General features: G+C 51.0%; 10 protein-coding genes across 10 annotated transcripts; 5 read left to right on the top strand and 5 right to left on the bottom strand.

Moving 5' to 3' along the window:
- Positions 1–142: 142 nt before the first annotated feature.
- On the top strand, positions 143–4,259 carry OGAPODRAFT_75480 (uncharacterized protein; the record flags this gene model as incomplete). Its single annotated transcript, XM_018356030.1, has 2 exons — positions 143–2,711; positions 2,906–4,259. 2 exons carry the CDS (start codon positions 143–145, stop codon positions 3,388–3,390), a joined length of 3,054 nt encoding a protein of 1,017 aa, XP_018212408.1. The 3' UTR covers positions 3,391–4,259.
- On the bottom strand, positions 2,943–4,941 carry OGAPODRAFT_75479 (uncharacterized protein; the record flags this gene model as incomplete). Its single annotated transcript, XM_018356029.1, has 2 exons — positions 2,943–4,205; positions 4,330–4,941. The coding sequence occupies 2 exons, from the start codon at positions 4,939–4,941 to the stop codon at positions 3,438–3,440; spliced, it is 1,380 nt and encodes a 459-aa protein (XP_018212407.1). The 3' UTR covers positions 2,943–3,437.
- Positions 4,942–5,067: 126 nt separating this feature from the next.
- OGAPODRAFT_15795 (vacuolar ATPase V0 domain subunit C) lies at positions 5,068–5,586 on the top strand. Its single transcript, XM_018353971.1, has one exon. The coding sequence runs from the start codon at positions 5,141–5,143 to the stop codon at positions 5,555–5,557; it is 417 nt and encodes a 138-aa protein (XP_018212406.1). The 5' UTR covers positions 5,068–5,140; the 3' UTR covers positions 5,558–5,586.
- On the bottom strand, positions 5,584–7,011 carry OGAPODRAFT_98266 (uncharacterized protein; the record flags this gene model as incomplete). Its single annotated transcript, XM_018358002.1, has 1 exon — positions 5,584–7,011. The coding sequence occupies one exon, from the start codon at positions 7,009–7,011 to the stop codon at positions 5,614–5,616; it is 1,398 nt and encodes a 465-aa protein (XP_018212405.1). The 3' UTR covers positions 5,584–5,613.
- A 136-nt stretch (positions 7,012–7,147) lies between these two features.
- OGAPODRAFT_98261 (uncharacterized protein) lies at positions 7,148–9,753 on the top strand (the record flags this gene model as incomplete). The annotated part of the gene is made up of 1 exon (XM_018358001.1): positions 7,148–9,753. The coding sequence occupies one exon, from the start codon at positions 7,148–7,150 to the stop codon at positions 8,213–8,215; it is 1,068 nt and encodes a 355-aa protein (XP_018212403.1). The 3' UTR covers positions 8,216–9,753.
- Positions 7,727–9,753, bottom strand: OGAPODRAFT_15794 (uncharacterized protein). The gene has a single exon (XM_018353970.1). It carries the CDS (start codon positions 9,731–9,733, stop codon positions 9,002–9,004), a length of 732 nt encoding a protein of 243 aa, XP_018212404.1. The 5' UTR covers positions 9,734–9,753; the 3' UTR covers positions 7,727–9,001.
- Positions 9,754–10,167: 414 nt separating this feature from the next.
- On the bottom strand, positions 10,168–11,115 carry OGAPODRAFT_15793 (uncharacterized protein; the record flags this gene model as incomplete). The annotated part of the gene is made up of 1 exon (XM_018353969.1): positions 10,168–11,115. A coding segment is annotated over exon 1 (673 nt), but the record flags the coding sequence as incomplete, so codon positions are not given.
- A 2,032-nt stretch (positions 11,116–13,147) lies between these two features.
- OGAPODRAFT_15792 (uncharacterized protein) lies at positions 13,148–14,571 on the top strand. Its single transcript, XM_018353968.1, has 2 exons — positions 13,148–14,311; positions 14,344–14,571. Exon 1 carries the CDS (start codon positions 13,165–13,167, stop codon positions 13,969–13,971), a length of 807 nt encoding a protein of 268 aa, XP_018212400.1. The 5' UTR covers positions 13,148–13,164; the 3' UTR covers positions 13,972–14,311; positions 14,344–14,571.
- OGAPODRAFT_7082 (uncharacterized protein) lies at positions 14,017–14,381 on the bottom strand (the record flags this gene model as incomplete). The annotated part of the gene is made up of 2 exons (XM_018355850.1): positions 14,017–14,311; positions 14,344–14,381. The coding sequence occupies 2 exons, from the start codon at positions 14,379–14,381 to the stop codon at positions 14,017–14,019; spliced, it is 333 nt and encodes a 110-aa protein (XP_018212401.1).
- Positions 14,572–14,579: 8 nt separating the features above from the next.
- Positions 14,580–18,106, top strand: OGAPODRAFT_15791 (uncharacterized protein). Its single transcript, XM_018353967.1, has one exon. It carries the CDS (start codon positions 14,902–14,904, stop codon positions 18,052–18,054), a length of 3,153 nt encoding a protein of 1,050 aa, XP_018212399.1. The 5' UTR covers positions 14,580–14,901; the 3' UTR covers positions 18,055–18,106.
- The last annotated feature ends 1 nt before the right edge of the window (position 18,107 follows it).

Raw genomic sequence — 18,107 nt, 5'->3', positions numbered from 1 at the left:
AGTAATTAGTCAGGCTCGCTCGCTGTTTTGTTTTCGCTCCGCTATTTCCTCGCGGGGGGTTACCCGCCAGCCACGCGTCTTACGCGTCGCGCGCACGCGTATATAAATCCTCTGTTTCACCCTAAACAAATTCACATCCACAATGTACGTTTTGAAAAGAGACGGGCGCAAAGAGCCAGTCAGATTCGACAAGATCACCGCCAGAGTGTCTCGACTGTGCTACGGCCTCGACCCAGAGCACGTCGAGCCCGTTGCCATTACCCAGAGAGTCATCTCTGGTGTCTATCATGGCGTCACCACCATCGAGCTGGATAACCTTGCAGCCGAGACCGCCGCTTACATGACCACGATCCATCCCGACTACGCCACCCTGGCCGCCAGAATAGCCATTTCCAACCTGCACAAGCAAACCACCAAGCAGTTTTCCCAGGTCGTTGACCAGCTGTACCACTATATCAACCCCAAGAATGGCAAGCCTTCGCCAATGATCTCGGACGAAACGTACCGGATTGTCCAGGAGCACGCCGACGAGCTGAACTCTGCCATAGTGTACGATAGAGACTTTTCGTACAACTATTTTGGCTTCAAGACGCTGGAGCGGTCATATCTCTTGAAGATTGATGGAAAAGTCGCCGAGAGACCCCAGCACATGGTCATGCGTGTGGCCATTGGTATCCATGGCGATGACATTCCCAGCGTCATCGAGACGTACAACCTGATGTCGCAAAAATTCTTCACCCACGCGTCGCCAACTCTGTTTAATGCCGGTACTCCTCATCCGCAGATGTCTTCCTGTTTCTTGGTTGCCATGAAGGACGACTCCATCGACGGCATCTATGACACCCTCAAGACCTGTGCTCTGATCTCCAAGGCTGCTGGAGGCATTGGTCTGCACATTCACAACATTAGATCCACCGGGTCTTACATCGCTGGAACCAACGGCACGTCCAACGGCATCATTCCAATGGTGAGAGTGTTCAACAACACCGCCAGATACGTCGACCAGGGAGGCAACAAGCGGCCTGGCGCGTTTGCTCTGTACGTTGAGCCATGGCACTCGGATATTTTTGACTTTATCGACATCCGGAAGAACCATGGTAAGGAGGAGATCAGAGCCAGAGACCTGTTCCCTGCGCTGTGGATTCCAGACCTGTTCATGGAGAGAGTCGAGCAGAACGCTGAGTGGACGCTGTTCTCGCCTTCCGAGGCTCCAGGGCTTTCCGACGTGTACGGCGACGAGTTCAAGGAGCTCTACACCAGATACGAAAAGGAAGGCCGTGGACGCCAGACGGTCAAGGCACAGAAGCTGTGGTACGCCATTTTGGAGGCCCAGACGGAAACAGGCACGCCATTCATGCTGTACAAGGACGCCTGCAACTCCAAGACCAACCAGAAGAACCTTGGTATCATCAAGTCGTCTAATTTGTGCTGCGAAATTGTCGAGTACTCATCTCCAGAGGAGGTGGCCGTGTGTAATTTGGCGTCGATCGCCCTTCCAGCCTTCGTTGAGTCCGACGACAATACCAGCTGGTACAACTTCGAAAAGCTGCACCAGATCACCAAGGTTGTCACTAAGAACCTCAACAAGATCATCGACAGAAACTATTATCCTGTTCCAGAGGCAAGAACATCCAACATGCGCAACAGGCCGATTGCCGTGGGTGTCCAGGGCCTGGCCGACGTGTTCATGCAGCTGAGACTGCCTTTTGACTCACCAGAGGCCAGAGAGCTGAACATCCAGATTTTCGAGACCATCTACCACGGGGCTTTGGAGGCCTCTGCCGAGCTGGCCGTTAGGGATGGCAAATACGAGACCTTTGAGGGATCGCCGGCGTCGCAGGGTATTTTGCAGTTCGACCTTTGGGGCAAGAAGCCAACCGATCTGTGGGACTGGGACTCGCTCAAGGCCCGTATCCAGAAGGATGGACTCAGAAATTCGCTCTTGGTGGCTCCTATGCCAACCGCGTCGACATCGCAGATTTTGGGATATAACGAGTGTTTCGAGCCTTACACCTCCAACATCTACTCCAGAAGAGTTCTTGCTGGTGAGTTCCAGATCGTCAACCCGTACTTGCTGAGGGACCTTGTTAACCTTGGATTGTGGAACGACTCGATGAAGAATTTCATCATCAAGGACAACGGCTCGATCCAGAACTTGCCAAATGTGCCACAGGAGTTGAAGGACCTGTACCGCACCGTCTGGGAGATTCCGCAGAAAAGCATTATCGACATGGCGGCCGACAGAGGCGCGTACATCGACCAGTCGCAGTCGATGAATATCCACCTCAAGAACCCAACCATGGGCAAGTTGACGTCGATGCACTTCTATGGCTGGAAGAAAGGACTCAAGACCGGCATGTACTACCTCAGAACCCAGGCTGCTGCTGCTGCGATCCAATTCACCGTTGACCAGAAATCTGCCGCCACCGCTTCGTCGACGGTTGCTTCGCTCGACAAGCTAAAACTCAAGAAGTATGTTCCGAGAAAAACCTCTTCGAGCGAGGACGTGTCGTTCTCGTCTGCCGACTCGTCTGCCGTCGAGACGCCTTCGCCGCAGACCGCTCCCACCAGCATTGAGGGCTCGATGGCCGAGCTGAGCATCAAGGAGGAACCTAAAGAGCCTGGGGAGGCAGAAAACAAGGACGCCTCGGATGAGTACGACATTTACAACGCCAAGGTCGTCGCATGTGCCATCAACAACCCAGAGGCCTGTGAGATGTGTTCCGGCTGATCAACTAATTGCTAGAAAATTGTATAATGAATGAAGTTTTAAGGTTGCAAATAAATCCCTTTTTTGGGCCCAATCTGCCAAAACGACACGGGCACACACCATCCTACTAATTTTCTGGCAATTGCCTGTTGACAAACACAAATAAATACGTGTTTATTATTAGAAAATGGTTAGTATCACAGCAATTCTTTGTGCGAGCGCTAACAAGGCAGAGCGAGAAGTTGACCCCAGAACAGATCGACGAGTTTAAAGAAGCGTTCAGCATTTTCGACAAGGATGGCGACGGCAAGATTTCCGCATCAGAGCTAGGCACAGTGATGAGGGCGCTGGGCCAGAACCCAACGCAGCAGGAACTGAACGACCTGGTGAACGAGATTGACACGAACGGCAACTCGCTGATCGAGTTTTCCGAGTTTCTCACCATGATGGCAAGACAGATCAAGGAGCAGGACGTGGAGGCCGAGATCCTGGAGGCTTTCAAGGTGTTTGACAGTGACGGTGACGGCAAGATCTCCCAGACGGAGCTGGTCCGCGTGCTAACGACCATCGGCGAGAGGCTCACTGAGGAGGAGGCCAGACAGATGCTTCAGGCCGCCGATACCGACTCCGATGGCCAGATCGACATCGAGGAGTTCGCCAAGATCCTGCGTGGGAAATGAGTGTTCACAAAATGTACTACTGATACATCTATCTACCGTTAATTCTTTCAGCCTCTATTAGTGCCCAGAACTTGGCCCCCGTGCGAGGGTAACACGTACCGGTCGCTGCTGACGTCCTGCTCGCGGATGTAGTGGATCTGGGGCGGCAGGCGGCCAATCACGCCTGCCAACGCCGATTCGACGCGTTCAACGATCCGGAACGGCGGGTTCGTGAAGTGTTTGAGATACCCGTATCCGAGCGCGTATCCGGCCAAAATGGCAAACAAATGACCGATGAAACTCGAGCTCGGCACCAGAATACCCACCACAAGCACCAGGATGAACGGGATCATCGTTGTAGGCACGTCCACGGTGTAGATCCTGGTGTTTTCTGCTGTCTGGGCCTGCAGATAGTAGTAGTAGCTGAGCATCGAGAAGCCCCAGCCAGAAGCTCCCAGCACGCTCGTGGTGGGAAAGAAAAGCATCCCACACAGACAGTAAGGGACGGCCACGCAAGTGGCCAGGAAGTTGAGCACGATGGCTGTGTGCACGGTGCCATTTTGCACCTCAAACTGGCACAGGGGCCCGTACAGCGACACCAGGTTGAACAGAAGATGGACGAAGTTTGCGTGCACGAGCGGGTACGTCGTCAGCCGGCTCAGCTCGAGGTTGTAGAGGGTCCACGGCGTCAGCGACCACTTGTCCAGAATGGCCGGATTGGCGACCGAATAGAGGTACACGAGCACCAGAAACACACACAGCCCAGTCGAGAGCGCGGGGGCACGCTCAGTGGCGGCAAAGAGCCGACGGCCCTGGTCGGATATCTGTTGGAACAGCTGTTGGAATGACATGAAAAATGACACAAAATAAATATATAGCCAAAAAGACCTGAAATAAATAGAGTAAAAATTCTGCTACTTGGGCTAGTGTACAAAATTAATGGTGCACAAAAGAGATCACGTTTGCAAGGTTGTCGACGCCGTGCCTGGTCTCAGGCACGTCGTGCTTAAGGTCGGCGAGGTCGCTTAGAATGCACTTGAAGTCGTGGCGCAGGTCGTCCATGTCGGGCACGGCTGCTGCCACGTCCGACGCGGCAGCACGGTTCTGCGCCGACTCTGCGACAACCGCGTCGACAACAGCCTCGTTTTCGCGCACCAGCGCCTCGTACTCGTCCCGGATGTTGGCGGGCTGCGTGCGCCTCAAGTTGGAGAGCGACTCCACCTTCTCCTCGACGCGCGTGTACAGGTCGCGCAACCTGTCATTGAGCGCAAAGTCGTACGGCTCTATTTTCTCGTTGAGCAGCGCAGGGTTGGCCAGCATGCTGGATATCGTATTGGTGGCCAACTGCGACGCGGCCACGTCGTCGATCTCGAGCGAGTGCTGTATATCGTCGAAGATCCCGTCGACAAACTGGGCCACGAGCCTGCGCACCGACTTCGCGAGCGCAGGGTCGCCCTTGTCGCGGATCTGCGCCAGGTGCGTGTCCACCTTGGCCGCCACGGCCGTCTGCAGCGCGTCGTACAGATACCGCAGCTCGCGCAGCTGGAGATGGATCTTGGTTGGAGAGGACATGGGACTGAATATTGTGTATTTATTTATTTATGTCCTCCGGGTAACGTTGCTATACAGCACAAATTATTAAAACTCACAAAAGTTACCGTGAAAATGTAAGTATCTCACTCCTGCCACTAACGCCAGGTCGACACTATTGGAGTCCGAGTACTCGCCCGCATTTGCGCCGTTCTTTGGGTTTGCCGGGTGCTGCGCAGCAATGGTTCTGAGCTGCGCCGGCGCAGCAATCGGCACTGCCAAGTCTGGCATAGGAATCTCTGGAATCGGCACATTTAAGCCGGAACTGATCATGAGATCGCTGATTCCCGTCGTCATGAGCGGTATTCTGTCCGTTTACGGGCTTGTCGTGGCTGTGCTGATTGCTGGAGGCCTCAGTCCCAGCAGTAACTACACCTTGTTCAACGGGTTCATGCATCTCAGCTGCGGACTGTCCGTGGGCTTTGCTTGTCTTGCCTCTGGCTATGCGATCGGCATAGTGGGCGACGAGGGCGTCAGACAGTTCATGCACCAGCCACGGCTGTTTGTGGGAATTGTGCTGATTTTGATTTTCGCCGAGGTGCTGGGCCTGTACGGCATGATTATTGGTCTGATCCTCAACACCAAGGGAAGCGGTTGAGCTACAGGAATGTACAAATAAAAGAGCTCGTTTTAGTGTACTGTAGATCTCTATTTCTAGGCGCCCACGTCCATGGCGTCCTCGTTCTTCGACAGCTGCACGCGGCCCTCGTCGTCGACGTACTGGCTGCTGTTCTCCTCGACAAACTGCACGCTGCGCACGCTGTCGATGAAGAGGGTGTAGGCCCTCTTGACGTCGTCAAGAGCCACCGTGTCGGTGCGTCTCTTCTTGGCGATCTGGTGGCTCACAGCAATCAGGTTGGCCGCGTATCTAAGCGACGTTTCCATGCCGATCTTGGTCAGCAGACTAAGGGCGTCCGCATTCAGCTCCACCTCCTCTTCCTGCGCTCTGATCGACAAAATGCTCTTAATCTCATCTTCCTTGTAGCCCTCGGTCCTGATGATGATCGACCGGTCCAGCAGGTCCAGCGGCAGGCCGTGCGGCGACTTGTAGTTGGTGCCTCTGGTCTTGGAAATGCCTCTGTTGGTGGCCATGATCACAATCGGCGAAAAGTCGTCCTCCAGAGCCCGGTTGATGTACGAGAAACACTCGATGTCCAACATGTGCACCTCGTCAATAAATAGCACGCCCGGGATGATGTCCGCCTTGCCCTCCTCCTTCCACTCGGCAACCTTCATGTTGATCTGGTCGCGCACCTCGGACCGGATTTCGCCCGTGTCGCCGCTGAACAGCGCCAGAAAACCCTGCTGCCGCGAGTTTATCACGTCGATCTCGTGCAACGACACCGTGTGCACCACCTCCTTTCTCGTCTGAAGCTCGCCCTCGGGACATGCTACAAATTTTGTGTCTGGGCCCATGGCGTCATAGTCCCGCGCACGGGTGTACGAGCGGCCCAACTTGGCAATCTTGCCGTTTGCCTTGTCGATGGAAATCACATCGCCGGCAATCACTTTCTCCTTGGTCAGCTCGTCAATCATCTTGTTTCCCAGCTCGTAAATTGTTTCCATGTCGGTGGTTCTAATGGTGAGCTTTCCCTGCTTGTGGCCGCCCGTCAACGACCGGTCTATCTGGATCTCCACAACCTCTCCTTCAATCACCTCGGTCTCTTCCTTGATCTGAATACCTATGCTTTTTCTGAACGCCTGGTTCAAGGCCTCCGTCTTGGACAGCTCCTTGGAGAACACCTCAGAGCCTGCGATGGCAGTGAACGGCACGTCGCTGCCCAGACTCTGCGAAATACCCATAGCAATGGCCGTCTTTCCCGTCGACGGTGGACCCGCTATCAGAATCGCCCGGCCCGCAATCTTGCCCTGCTGGATCATCTTGAGAATCACCCCGGCAGCCTTTCTTGCCTTCAACTGGCCCACCATGCCCTGGCTGTTCTCGCGCGGCTGCAGGTGGTCGTCCAGCCCGAGCCCCGTGATGTGCGAGTGCGCAGCAATCAAGGATAGGTTTCCCACGGTTTCTCCGTCACTCTTCGTGGCAATTGACATGTCAGCGGTGGTGAGTGCAAATAAACAAGTATTTTATTTTATTTTATTTTATTATTTTTCTTCCAAAGCAAATTTTACCTGTTCCGTGCAGAGATGTGCACTAAAAAAAGCATCTAAACAAGTTTTATTTATTATCATGGCTCTTCTGGACTGCGTGGGACTGTGCTTCCCGTGCATCTTCAACACAACGCCCGTGCTGAAGATCAACCAGACATCGTTCAGGATCCTCAATCTGCTGGGCGAGGGCGGTTTCTCCTACGTGTACCTTGTGCAATCGAAAAACAACCACGGCTTGTATGCGCTCAAGAAAATACGCTGCCCGTTCGGCAACTCTAACTTCAAGGCCGCCATGAAGGAGGTGGACAACTACCGCGAATTTCGCTCGCCCTACATCATCAAGTCGATCGACTCGTCGGTTGTCCAGGAGCCAGACGGCTCCAAAACCATATACATCCTGCTGCCCTACTTTGAAAATGGCTCGTTGCAGGACATCATTAACAAGAACAGCGTGAACAACGCGCGCATGGACGAAACTGAGGCGCTGCGATTGTTTGTCGGCGTCTGTCGCGGACTCCAATCAATGCATCGTCACCAGGTCTCTAAGAACTACACGATTGTCTCGTCGATGGAACCAAACGACAGCGACGGAGCCGACGAAAATAACCCCTTCCTGAGCAACGTTGAAGAGAGCATACGGGATGGCACAGAGCTACAGGAAACGGTTAGTTTTGCACACAGAGACATAAAGCCGGCCAACGTCATGCTGGCCAAGGACGGCACGCCGGTGTTGTGTGACCTGGGCTCGTGCGAAAGGGCGCGGGTCAGCATCAAGTCGCGGGCCCAGGCCATCACCGTCCAGGAGCTTAGCAATGAGCACTGCACTCTGCCGTATCGCGCGCCAGAGCTGCTCGACATCAAGGTCGGCGACAAAATCGACGAGAAAATCGACATCTGGTCGCTCGGCTGCACGCTGTACGCGCTGCTGTACGGCTACTCGCCGTTCGAGCGGGAGGAGCTCGTCAACGGGGCCAACATCACGCTAGCAATCAGCTCGGGCAGCTACAGCTTCCCACCAACGCCAGAATACTCGCCCGCGCTCAAGGACCTCGTCCGCTACTGTCTCGTGGTTGACCCGGCCCAAAGACCGTCGATCGAGGACGTGCTGACCCGTGCGCTAGCGGTGCAACGCGAGGTGTCAGGGTAGGGTGCGAGGTGTGACTAGAAGGTGGAACCGGAAAAAAAAATAAGTGTAAAGTATTTCTTTCGTGTTCATGACCTCGTACCAGAACGGCACGGCGCAGATTCCGGGCTGGAACGACTGTCCGGACACAGTGCTGAACCGGAGCCAGACGAATCTGGCGAGCTTACCGAGCGCAGACGCGGGGGGCGGTGCCGATCTGGCCGGAATTCGGGAGAAATTGCGCGAGATCTTGGCCTTGCCAACCACGCTTTCCGAGCGCGAGCTGGCCTATCACCGAAACAAGCTGGAGAAGGCGACAGAAAGCGTGGAGAATTTGATTTTTGCGGGCGCCATGGTCGATCTGAGCCGGCAGGGTGACCAAAAACAGCTGGAGCAGAGCATTTTGGAGTACATGATGGCCAAGTCGAACGGCAGCTGGTGTGGCTCGCTCAAGAAGGTATTGGTGCACGCCAAAAAATGAGGGCATGGGCCCATCAACGTTTTGATCCCCAACCGTCTCCGTTTGTGAGGATGGCCTGTCAAATTTAGCAGTGCTGGTTAACTCGAGCTATTCCCTGATGTGGAAAATTGGGCTTTCCGGCACACACCGTTTTTGTCGACAGCCACTTAAGGACACGAGCAGAGCACGCAACTTGATAGGATGTCCTGCTGGCGTGACAGCACAGGCGGTTGTCTTACTAGCGAATCTGTCGGGATGTGTATTGGGCTTGCTACCAACTACATTTGCTTGAATTACCATTAAAACTCATTTAGATAATACATGTCTAAAACTATATGAGCCTAAGCAAGTTACAATAAGAGAAGGGCCATACCTCCGAGGACGGCAGCTCCAGCAGGAGCAATGGCCATGGCATCGTTCTCAAACGTGCTGATGGCCGATGAGGAGCAGTTGCCCGGGCAGACGGTATTGATTTCGGTTGAGACAGCGGTGACTCGGGAAGTGACAGAAGTGACGGACCCTGAATGGTAGGTCGAGGTCAGGGAGGAAGAAGACGCGTTTGGACCGGTGGACGAGCCTGAAGCGGTACTGGCACTTGACAGAGGCTGAGGCTTGACGTTTTTCAATGAAATGGCGGTGCAGCTGTTGGAAGGGACGTTTTCCGAGTTTTTGTAGTACATGAGCTCATACAAGGTGCTGGAGTACCTGTACGGGTCGTTGGTGTTCTTACAGGCGTAGAAACCGTCGCTGGAGCCGTTCACCTGAAGAGTGCCATCGCTGTCAAAGGTGAAGCTTTCGTAGCCAATGGTGGCTCCCCAGGCAACGTATGGGGCCCCTCCCAAGGTGATTGGGAAGTCGTACTGGGCCTGTGGGGCAATAAGCTTTTTTGTGGCGGCGTCGTAGTCCCAGGTGTAGCTGGAGCCGTCGGCCAAGAAGAGGTAGTCGAGGGCGGCTCCCTCATGTCTTGGCTCGAGCCCCTTGCTGCGGAATTCTGCGCTGGGGGCGTCAACGTAGAGACTAACCTTTTCGGCCAGGACGGAAGCAACGGTGGTAGCAAGGGCTAGTGTGGAGGAAAATCTCATTGTACGACTCTCAGGAAAAGCAAATTGCTGTAGATGATGAGAGAAGCTGTGTTGGAGTTGCGAAGCTTTAAATAGTGAGAGAGAAAGAGCTGAAGGCGTGTTTGCGGAAGCTATTTTTGAGGTACCAGTGAATATTTTTAGAACAAATGCACACGGGCTCTATTATGTCGTGATAATTCCCTATTCAGACAACTAATTACAATACCAACCGGTGTGCAAAACGTCATTATTTATTGACTGCTCCGCAAATAGAAGCATCAGCGAACAAAAAGCGTAATTTTTCACAACTCCCCGGTGCCCCTTGCATAGCAGGACCGGTCCCTATTATTTTTTTCTTAATTTTACACTCTATTTATAGAAGGCCTCAAATACTCGCTTTCTCGGACAAGAACGATACTTGCTGGAGATTCTTGCCCGTCTTGTGATGCTCCTTCACGTGCCGCAGATACTTGAGTAGCCGATGCTCGTTTGGGTTTGAGGCCTTGTACTTTTTGAGCGTGATGCATTCCGAGCAGTACGGGCACTCCACCACCTCCACGGGCTCTGCCATTTCTTTGGAAAAAAGCCAGCCCCGTTTTGCAGGGTCCTTGACCAGTCGGCCGTTAGAAAACACCCCGTGGAATTGGATCATGTGATGGAGATAGTTGCTGTCGTTGCGTTTGAAAAACAGCTTCTGGAATTCGTTTCTGCTGTTTTCCTGCGTCATGGGACAGAACGGACACAGAGCAAAGTTGCCCGTATTAACGCTTTTTTTGCGCGACGCCGTGTCTGTCTCGTGCCCCAGCAGCTGCGGATTCAGCTTGCGGTTCACCGCTGGCTCGTACAGGTTCGTGCCATACTTCCTGTTCTCTAGGTAGATATACTTGGAGTCTGGCTTGTTGAATGCCTCGAACGCGCGGATGCTAATGTTGTTCTGTATGCGGTAATAGTCCAGCCCTCGACAGGGCGTCTTTTCCTGTGCCAGAGATAGATGTTCACACGGCTGCTTGGGAGTGGCCTGCGGCGACTCCAGTGCATCCAGAATCCCCACCTCTAGCACTTGTCTCCAGTTATAGTTTGAGTCTGGCGACATGTCGTGATCTTTGCATGGTTCTGCCCGTGTGCTCTTTTTTTCCAGTGCATTTTGGTCGATAAGATGCTCAAATTGGGTACTGAGATCGACAGTGCCGCAAGACGCCGGCTCGTCCAAATAGTAGCGCGGAACTTGAGCAGCATAGCGGGAGTCGCTGAACATCTGCGCCAGCGATGAGTCTAGCGGAGGTGTCGGATACAGGTTGTCTTCTGCAGAAGTTCCTCCCTCGGGCAGAGCACCGCTGTACTCCTCGAAATTGAGGTCGTCCACAAGTTGCTGCATAAATACGTCCGTTTCCTTCATGTTCTCGCGCGATTCCGTTTCAGTAGAATAGGGATTTGGGGCCTTTATACGGGACCCACAAAGCCAGATAATCCGCCAACAGACCACAGACATCGTAGCTCCCAATGTTCTGCTGCCAACAACTACACCTCACACCAACCACACCGCACACCAACGTACTGGTTGCAATGCCATCTCGAGAGCTACGGTTTGTCGGCGCTTAGGAGGGCTGCGCCGGCGCGGGAGTATAAATGGGGGCCAGCGTCTTTTTTTTAAGCTATGGACAGCAGATTGCTCATTATTGGTACATCAGATGTGCCCCCTTCAGGAAGCTCTCTGTTCATCACGGACGATACTCTCAGATTGGCTAGTTTGGGAGGACTCCGTTTTCCTCGCCTTGGAGTCTAGTCTAAGATAAATTGGGCCCATTGCGTTGATTAACCGGATCCTGTAAGCCAGATGGATAGCAGTCCAGTACCTGCAGTGCCTTCACGTAGACACTGGACTGTGGGGCATCCATTGTGGCTTGCAAGAAACGGGATAGGTTCTATAACCTGATCCGGGGGTACTGAAAGGACTAGGAACCTGTCAATGTGTGTGCAGATGCTGGCGCGGGTTTAATTACCGAGCGACGCTTTGCACAGGCTTGGCACGAAGTACGGCCTGGAAGCTTGAATCGAGGTCAGCAGATATCGAATTCCTCTGAAGAATTGCTTAGCAATTGGCTGACGACGTTGTTAGCGCTAACGAATAGAATTCAGCAATTTAACCATCCACTTGGTGCGTTTTGCTGGGGATGCCCCCTCCGGTGTATAACGTTTACCAGGATAGCAATTGGATGTTCATTTACTTTGACGTTTCTACACTTTGCTACACTTGTGACATTTCTAAGGTTTTGCTACCAAATCACGTTTTTTCGCCCATATTTCCAGCTTTGGAAGATTCCAGTTATACCACACATTGAACTACTACTATCACGACGGGGTAGGCCCGTGAAAGTATACTGCCATAGGTCGTCCGGTATGGGGTTCCACCACTGCCCTGTACTAGAAAGACGGGAAGTATACTTTCGAAACTAGGGGTGGATGCGGCTCTCCTGACCATAGGGGAGGGGGAGAGGCTACCCATCCCAAACAGGGAGGGCATGTAATTTGCCTTCCCTCTATTTGAAAGGGGGGATGCATTTCTCCCCTTCTATAGGGGGAACGCATTTTATATTTCTCCCTATCTGAAGGGGGGATATACTTCTCCCTTTCCATAGGGGGGATGCGCTCTCCCTTTCCATGTAAGGGGAGGTACGTTCAAATTCAGTTTTCAGTATTTCAAAAGTTCTATATGTCCCCTCCGCAGCATGGGCTGCGTCGAGGTATCCTCCCATTAGGAAAACCGGCGCTAGGATTTTCGCCGGGAGGATATAAACTGCTCTGCTCTGGAAATCTCCTAGAGCTGTCACAAGCAGGTGGGAGCGAAAGCTCCCAAAATTAGCGCCGAACATGCGTCAGACATAACAGGCAGCAATGAGAATGGTGAGTTGTGATAATATCTGGTATTTCAAAGAGATGGAATGATGATCAGCCTTGACGTGAGTCTCAGGGCCCGATGTGAACGATGTATGTCTGTAGAGCGGCAGACATTCGGATGAGATGTAGTTAACTCAATGGCTTTGTGAGCGCTGACTAAATGCCACTTGCGCCGTATTCATCGATTGTGAACCCTCAACTGCTCAAAGTGAGAAGAAGGAAGGTACAAAACAAAGTTATCTTTCCAAGGAAAAACCTCAAATTTATAGTACGTTAATCGCCATAAAATTAAAAAAAAATATAAAAATTAAAACAGACTAGCGCTTGGCCCTGTCAAAATGGACGCTATTGCGGATAGGGCATTTGCAGAATCACAGACAAACCCGCATAAGCTAGTAGACGAGACGCCGTCATTGCTGGCGGTAGTGGTCGATATCAATCCGTTGGAATGGCGCAAACTTGAAAAAGATCAATCAGTCTCCCTCAAGCAAGTGGTTTCCTCTGTTATAGTTATGCTCAATTCGCATCTGTCCCTCAACAGTTCAAACCATGTTGCAATGTATCTTGCAAATAGTTATTCGCATGGGGCTCAACTCATATACCCGCTTACAGAGTCTTCGACGTCTACCAGATTTTTGCACACTCCTGGAATGTACAGACAGTTTCGATTTATAGACGGCTCAATTGTGGACAAAATTGAGCACTTGCTAAATGAACAGCCGGAAACGCTTTCCCAGCTGGTTGGCAGGGAACAAGGAAATCAGCATATTAAAGGAACGCTCGCAGGAGCTATGTCGATGGCCCTCTGTCATATCAACAAAATCCAGCAATCTGACGAGCTGAACGCATTGAAATCGCGGCTCTTAGTAGTGAGCATCAGTGACGACAGCACGCTGCCGTACGTTTCGGTTATGAATACAATATTTGCGTCTCAAAAAATGAAGATATCGGTGGACGTTTGCAAACTAGGACCCAGCTCGACTTTCCTTCAACAAGCAGCCGATGCCACCAACGGAGTCTACATTTATATTACACAACCGGAAGGCCTTATACAATATCTCACAACAGCATTGTTTATTGACCCTATGTTACGACCGATCATTGTCCTGCCTACTGACGAGTCGATAGATTTCCGCGCTTCGTGTTTTATAACCAACAAAGTTATCGACGTGGGCTACGTTTGCTCCGTGTGTCTTTGCATCCTGAGTGTCATTCCGGAGGACGAGAAATGCCCTACGTGTCATTCCAAATTCGACCACAATCTAATTACCAAACTGAAGAGAAAGCCTAAAGTTTTGCCTCTCAAGAAGAAAGATAGGGAGTTGGGAGATAGGAACGGGGCAGCCGCACCAGAGTCTGCCTGACGAACACAAAACCTTTAACATCATTTATAACTTGTCGGTCAACACTCAAGCTTCAGTAGGTGCTGGTTTTTGGAGCCGAGCCTGCGGGTTGGTGTTTGGGAAAACAAGGTCCATATAACTGGTCAGCACACTAATAACCGCAAACACAACCTTGAAAATCGCTGGTTGCGCTTCATCGTCAGGCGACTTAATCAATGGCTCATTCAGATAGCTCTGCACAGCGAGCAAAAGACACGACCAAGCCAAAGGCTTGTTTCTCATAAACATGGCCACCATTGGCAAGTTCTGAGCAGCAAATCCAGTAGCGGAATTGCGGGGTTTCACCGGCACATGCACATATCTAAAGTTAGCACAAGTAGCCCGAATACTTACGGCTTGGCGAGTTCGGGTCTTTTGACGTCTTTGGACATTTTCCTATGGTGTGAAATAAATAATAAAATGGATGGACGTTTATAATTTTCAGTTAGATTTGGACAGTCTTTTTTAGTCACGTGCATGTATCACGAGTATACAACCCAAAAAAATAAGAGCATAATTTCGCTAGCGCTCGCGAAGAACACAAAAGGGGATTTCGTTTAGTGAAAAAATCTGATGAGTTCACCTTTTTGGTTTATTTAATCTAATAGCTCTCTCAATTTTCCTATATTCTCTGATCACGCGCCCTCAGATAGAACCAGTATTAGAACGAATACCTGCGCCAATTAGTACTTACTTACTCTCACTAAGATTGTCATTTTACACAAGACAAATTCCGTTTTTCCCACTGGCTCGTTCCCATCAAGTAATATATAATTTGACCACTATATTCAATTAGGCTGTTTGCTCACGTACACTTAGTGATTAGTCAGGTAATCCGATTGAGATCAGCATTAGTCAGGCAAATTCATCACTGTATCCAACAATCAGCGAGTTTAATCTGCGTTTCCCTACATGTCATCAGTTTTGGCGAATGTTAGCGCGTTTCTGGCGCAAACCTGTGCAAAAAGGCCCATCCACGTGATTATAGGAACCGCTCTGGTGGCATCGATCACTTATCTATCCATTTTGGACCACTACGCGTCCTCTCTGAGCATTGCTTCCTCTCAGCCCGTGCTGTTTTACCACCCATCAGGATCGTCAGACTACACCAAATGGTCGCAAGTCGATAATCCGTCTGCATATGAATCTGCAGACCATTACTGTCTTACTCCATTCAAGTTCAAAAGAGTCGGAGATGCCGACCTCCCAGTGTACGATAACCTGCTCGTGGGGATGGAGGAAAATGAAAAAATTCTGCTTTCTGATTTTGCTTCCACAGAGTCTCTATACGAGAAATTTGCGACAATGACAAACAAAGATGGCGTCCAGTTCAAAGTGAGGAGTATCCATCGTATCGGAAAATATTATGAATATCTTAAGTCTCTATTCATGAAAGTTGAGGGCTTAATCAAAGGTGCGGAGCCGTTCGATATCATTTTGGTAACCGTTGCATACGGTGCAATGTGGTTTACTTTTGCCCAATTGTTCTTTGAAATGAAGAAGCTTGGTTCTAATTTCTGGCTTGCGTTTGGCTCTCTGCTTTCTTCAGGTATTGCTTTTTTGTTTGCACTCGCTACTGGTATTTTCTTGTTCAACTTGAAAGTTCCACTTATCTCGCTGAGTGAGGGGCTTCCATTTTTGGTGGCAACCATTGGATTTAAGCACAAGATTGCATTCACTGAACCAGTGATTAAAGCTCTGAGATTAGAATCAAACACCGACATTCCAAAAACAATATCAAGCGTGGTGAAATCCACAACTGCGATCCCACTGATCAAGGACCAATCCATCATTATTGCTTGCTTTTTGCTATGCTCAATTTTGGCTCCAAACCTTACTGGCTTAATGAACTTCTGCCTTATGGCTGCTTTGATTCTTGCTGTGGACTTGTTTTTCACATTTACATTTTACTCTTCCATCTTGTCTTTGAAGGCTCAAATCAACAAAGTGCACAAGGAGATTGAGCTCAAACAGTTCTTGGAGGAAGACGGGATCATTGAGACTGTTGCAGAGAGCGTTGCTGCCTCCGCAGAACTTCCGACTGACTTGTTCCGTCACAACAGCAACATTGTCAGTTTCAAGGTGGCCATGATTGTGGGATTCATTTCGTTGCATTTGTTTGCATTGGGAACTTCCTGGCTTTACGATGATTCTGCTGACTACCAGCCTATCAACCTGTTCTCCACCTTTTCGCCATCTCTGTCGAAGTCCGTTGCCATGAACATTCCGATTGGAAGCCACGGAACCCTAATAACGGTTATGCCAACGAGAGTATACAGCAGAGTTGACTGGTTCACCAAGACAGAAGATCTTGCCTTGCATTTCTTTGAAAGACTTTCCAAAGCCATCTCGGACCCCCTTGTTGGAAAGTTCTTATTTGTTTTGGCTGGAATCAGTGTCGCAATCAATATCTACCTTTTGAATGCCACAAATGCTCATATAGATGAGACACGCGAAATCAAGAAGAAGGAAAAGAAGAAGCAAAGGGCTGCGGAACAACGCAAGGTCATTCCAACACCAGCTCCTTCGGTTGTTATCCCAAGATCCAGCAACTCAAGTTCTGACGATGTGAAAGAGGCTCAAATGATTGACGACGGATTTACTGACGAACAATCTGGCAGCGATGCCGATTCGTTGGAAATCAAAGCCTTGACACCAAAACGTTCTCTTGAGGAATTGACGAGTATCATGAAAGCAGGAAATGTGAAGGAGTGCTCAAATGAAGAAGTTGCAGAGCTGGTCACTTCGGGCAAGCTTCCATTGTATGCTTTGGAAAAACAACTGGAGGATAAGACTCGAGCAGTTGTTGTTCGTCGCAAAGCCATTGCTAAACTTGCTGACGCTCCTGTTTTGAACACGGGAAGACTTCCATGGAAACACTACGACTATGACAGAGTGTTTGGTGCATGTTGCGAGAACGTGATTGGCTTTATGCCTATACCCGTTGGTGTTGCTGGTCCCATGATAATTGATGGTGTTCCGTACCACATTCCAATGGCCACCACGGAAGGATGTTTGGTTGCTTCAACGATGAGAGGTTGCAAGGCCATCAATGCAGGAGGAGGTGTTCAGACGGTTTTGACCAATGATGGAATGACCAGAGGGCCATGTATCTCCTTCCCTACACTAGCCCGCAGTGGGGCTGCCAAGATGTGGCTTGATTCGGAGGAGGGGCAAAAGGTGATGAAGAGTGCATTCAACTCCACTTCCAGATTTGCCAGACTGCAGCATCTTCAAACCGCCATGGCCGGAACGCTGCTTTTCATCCGGTTCAAGACTACCACAGGTGATGCTATGGGAATGAACATGATTTCCAAGGGAGTCGAGTATGCATTAAATTACATGATTAACGAGTGTGGATTCGATGACATGGAGATCATTTCTCTGTCAGGAAACTACTGTACTGATAAGAAAGCTGCCGCCATCAACTGGATTGAAGGTCGTGGTAAGAGCGTTGTTGCTGCTGCCATTGTTCCTGCAGAAACGGTTAGAAAGGTGCTCAAGTCAGATGTGGATGCATTGGTGGAGCTGAATGTGTCCAAGAACCTCATTGGGTCAGCCATGGCTGGGTCAGTTGGTGGCTTCAATGCCCACGCCGCTAACCTGGTGACTGCCGTTTATCTTGCAACAGGACAGGATCCTGCGCAAAACGTCGAGAGTTCCAACTGTATCACACTGATGAATAAGCTGCCTAACGGTGACCTACAAATTTCCGTCTCTATGCCATCTATCGAGGTAGGAACCATTGGAGGAGGTACTGTTCTGGAGCCTCAAGGAGCCATGCTGGAGCTCCTGGGGGTGAAGGGTCCGCATCCAACCGAACCAGGAGCCAATGCAAGACAGCTGGCCAAGATCGTTGCATCTGCCGTCCTGGCGGCCGAGCTCTCGCTCTGTTCTGCCCTTGCGGCCGGCCATCTGGTCCAATCTCACATGACGCACAACAGAAAGGCCCCTGTTGCAGGAACCGGTGCCGTCGACACGCCCGCCACCACAGCGAGCAGCTCGGGCAGCGGCGACGACATGAGCCGTCTTAAGGATGGATCCAAGATCTGCATCCGGTCCTAATGCGGCCGCATTTTTGCTAGAGATGTATTGCTAATAGTCCACGTAATGTGCCC

This window comes from Ogataea polymorpha, assembly GCF_001664045.1.
Source record: "Ogataea polymorpha strain NCYC 495 leu1.1 chromosome Unknown OGAPOscaffold_2, whole genome shotgun sequence".
Lineage (NCBI taxonomy): Eukaryota > Fungi > Ascomycota > Pichiomycetes > Pichiales > Pichiaceae > Ogataea > Ogataea polymorpha.
Note: the sequence above shows the minus strand (reverse complement) of the source record. Positions and strands in the feature narration are given on the sequence as shown.

Excerpts from the sequence above, each read along its gene's own strand:
- OGAPODRAFT_15795 (XM_018353971.1), top strand. The coding sequence starts at position 5,141 with ATGGTTCTGAGCTGCGCCGGCGCAGCAATCGGCACTGCCAAGTCTGGC.
- OGAPODRAFT_15794 (XM_018353970.1), bottom strand. The coding sequence starts at position 9,733 with ATGAGATTTTCCTCCACACTAGCCCTTGCTACCACCGTTGCTTCCGTC.
- OGAPODRAFT_15792 (XM_018353968.1), top strand. The coding sequence starts at position 13,165 with ATGTATCTTGCAAATAGTTATTCGCATGGGGCTCAACTCATATACCCG.
- OGAPODRAFT_15791 (XM_018353967.1), top strand. The coding sequence starts at position 14,902 with ATGTCATCAGTTTTGGCGAATGTTAGCGCGTTTCTGGCGCAAACCTGT.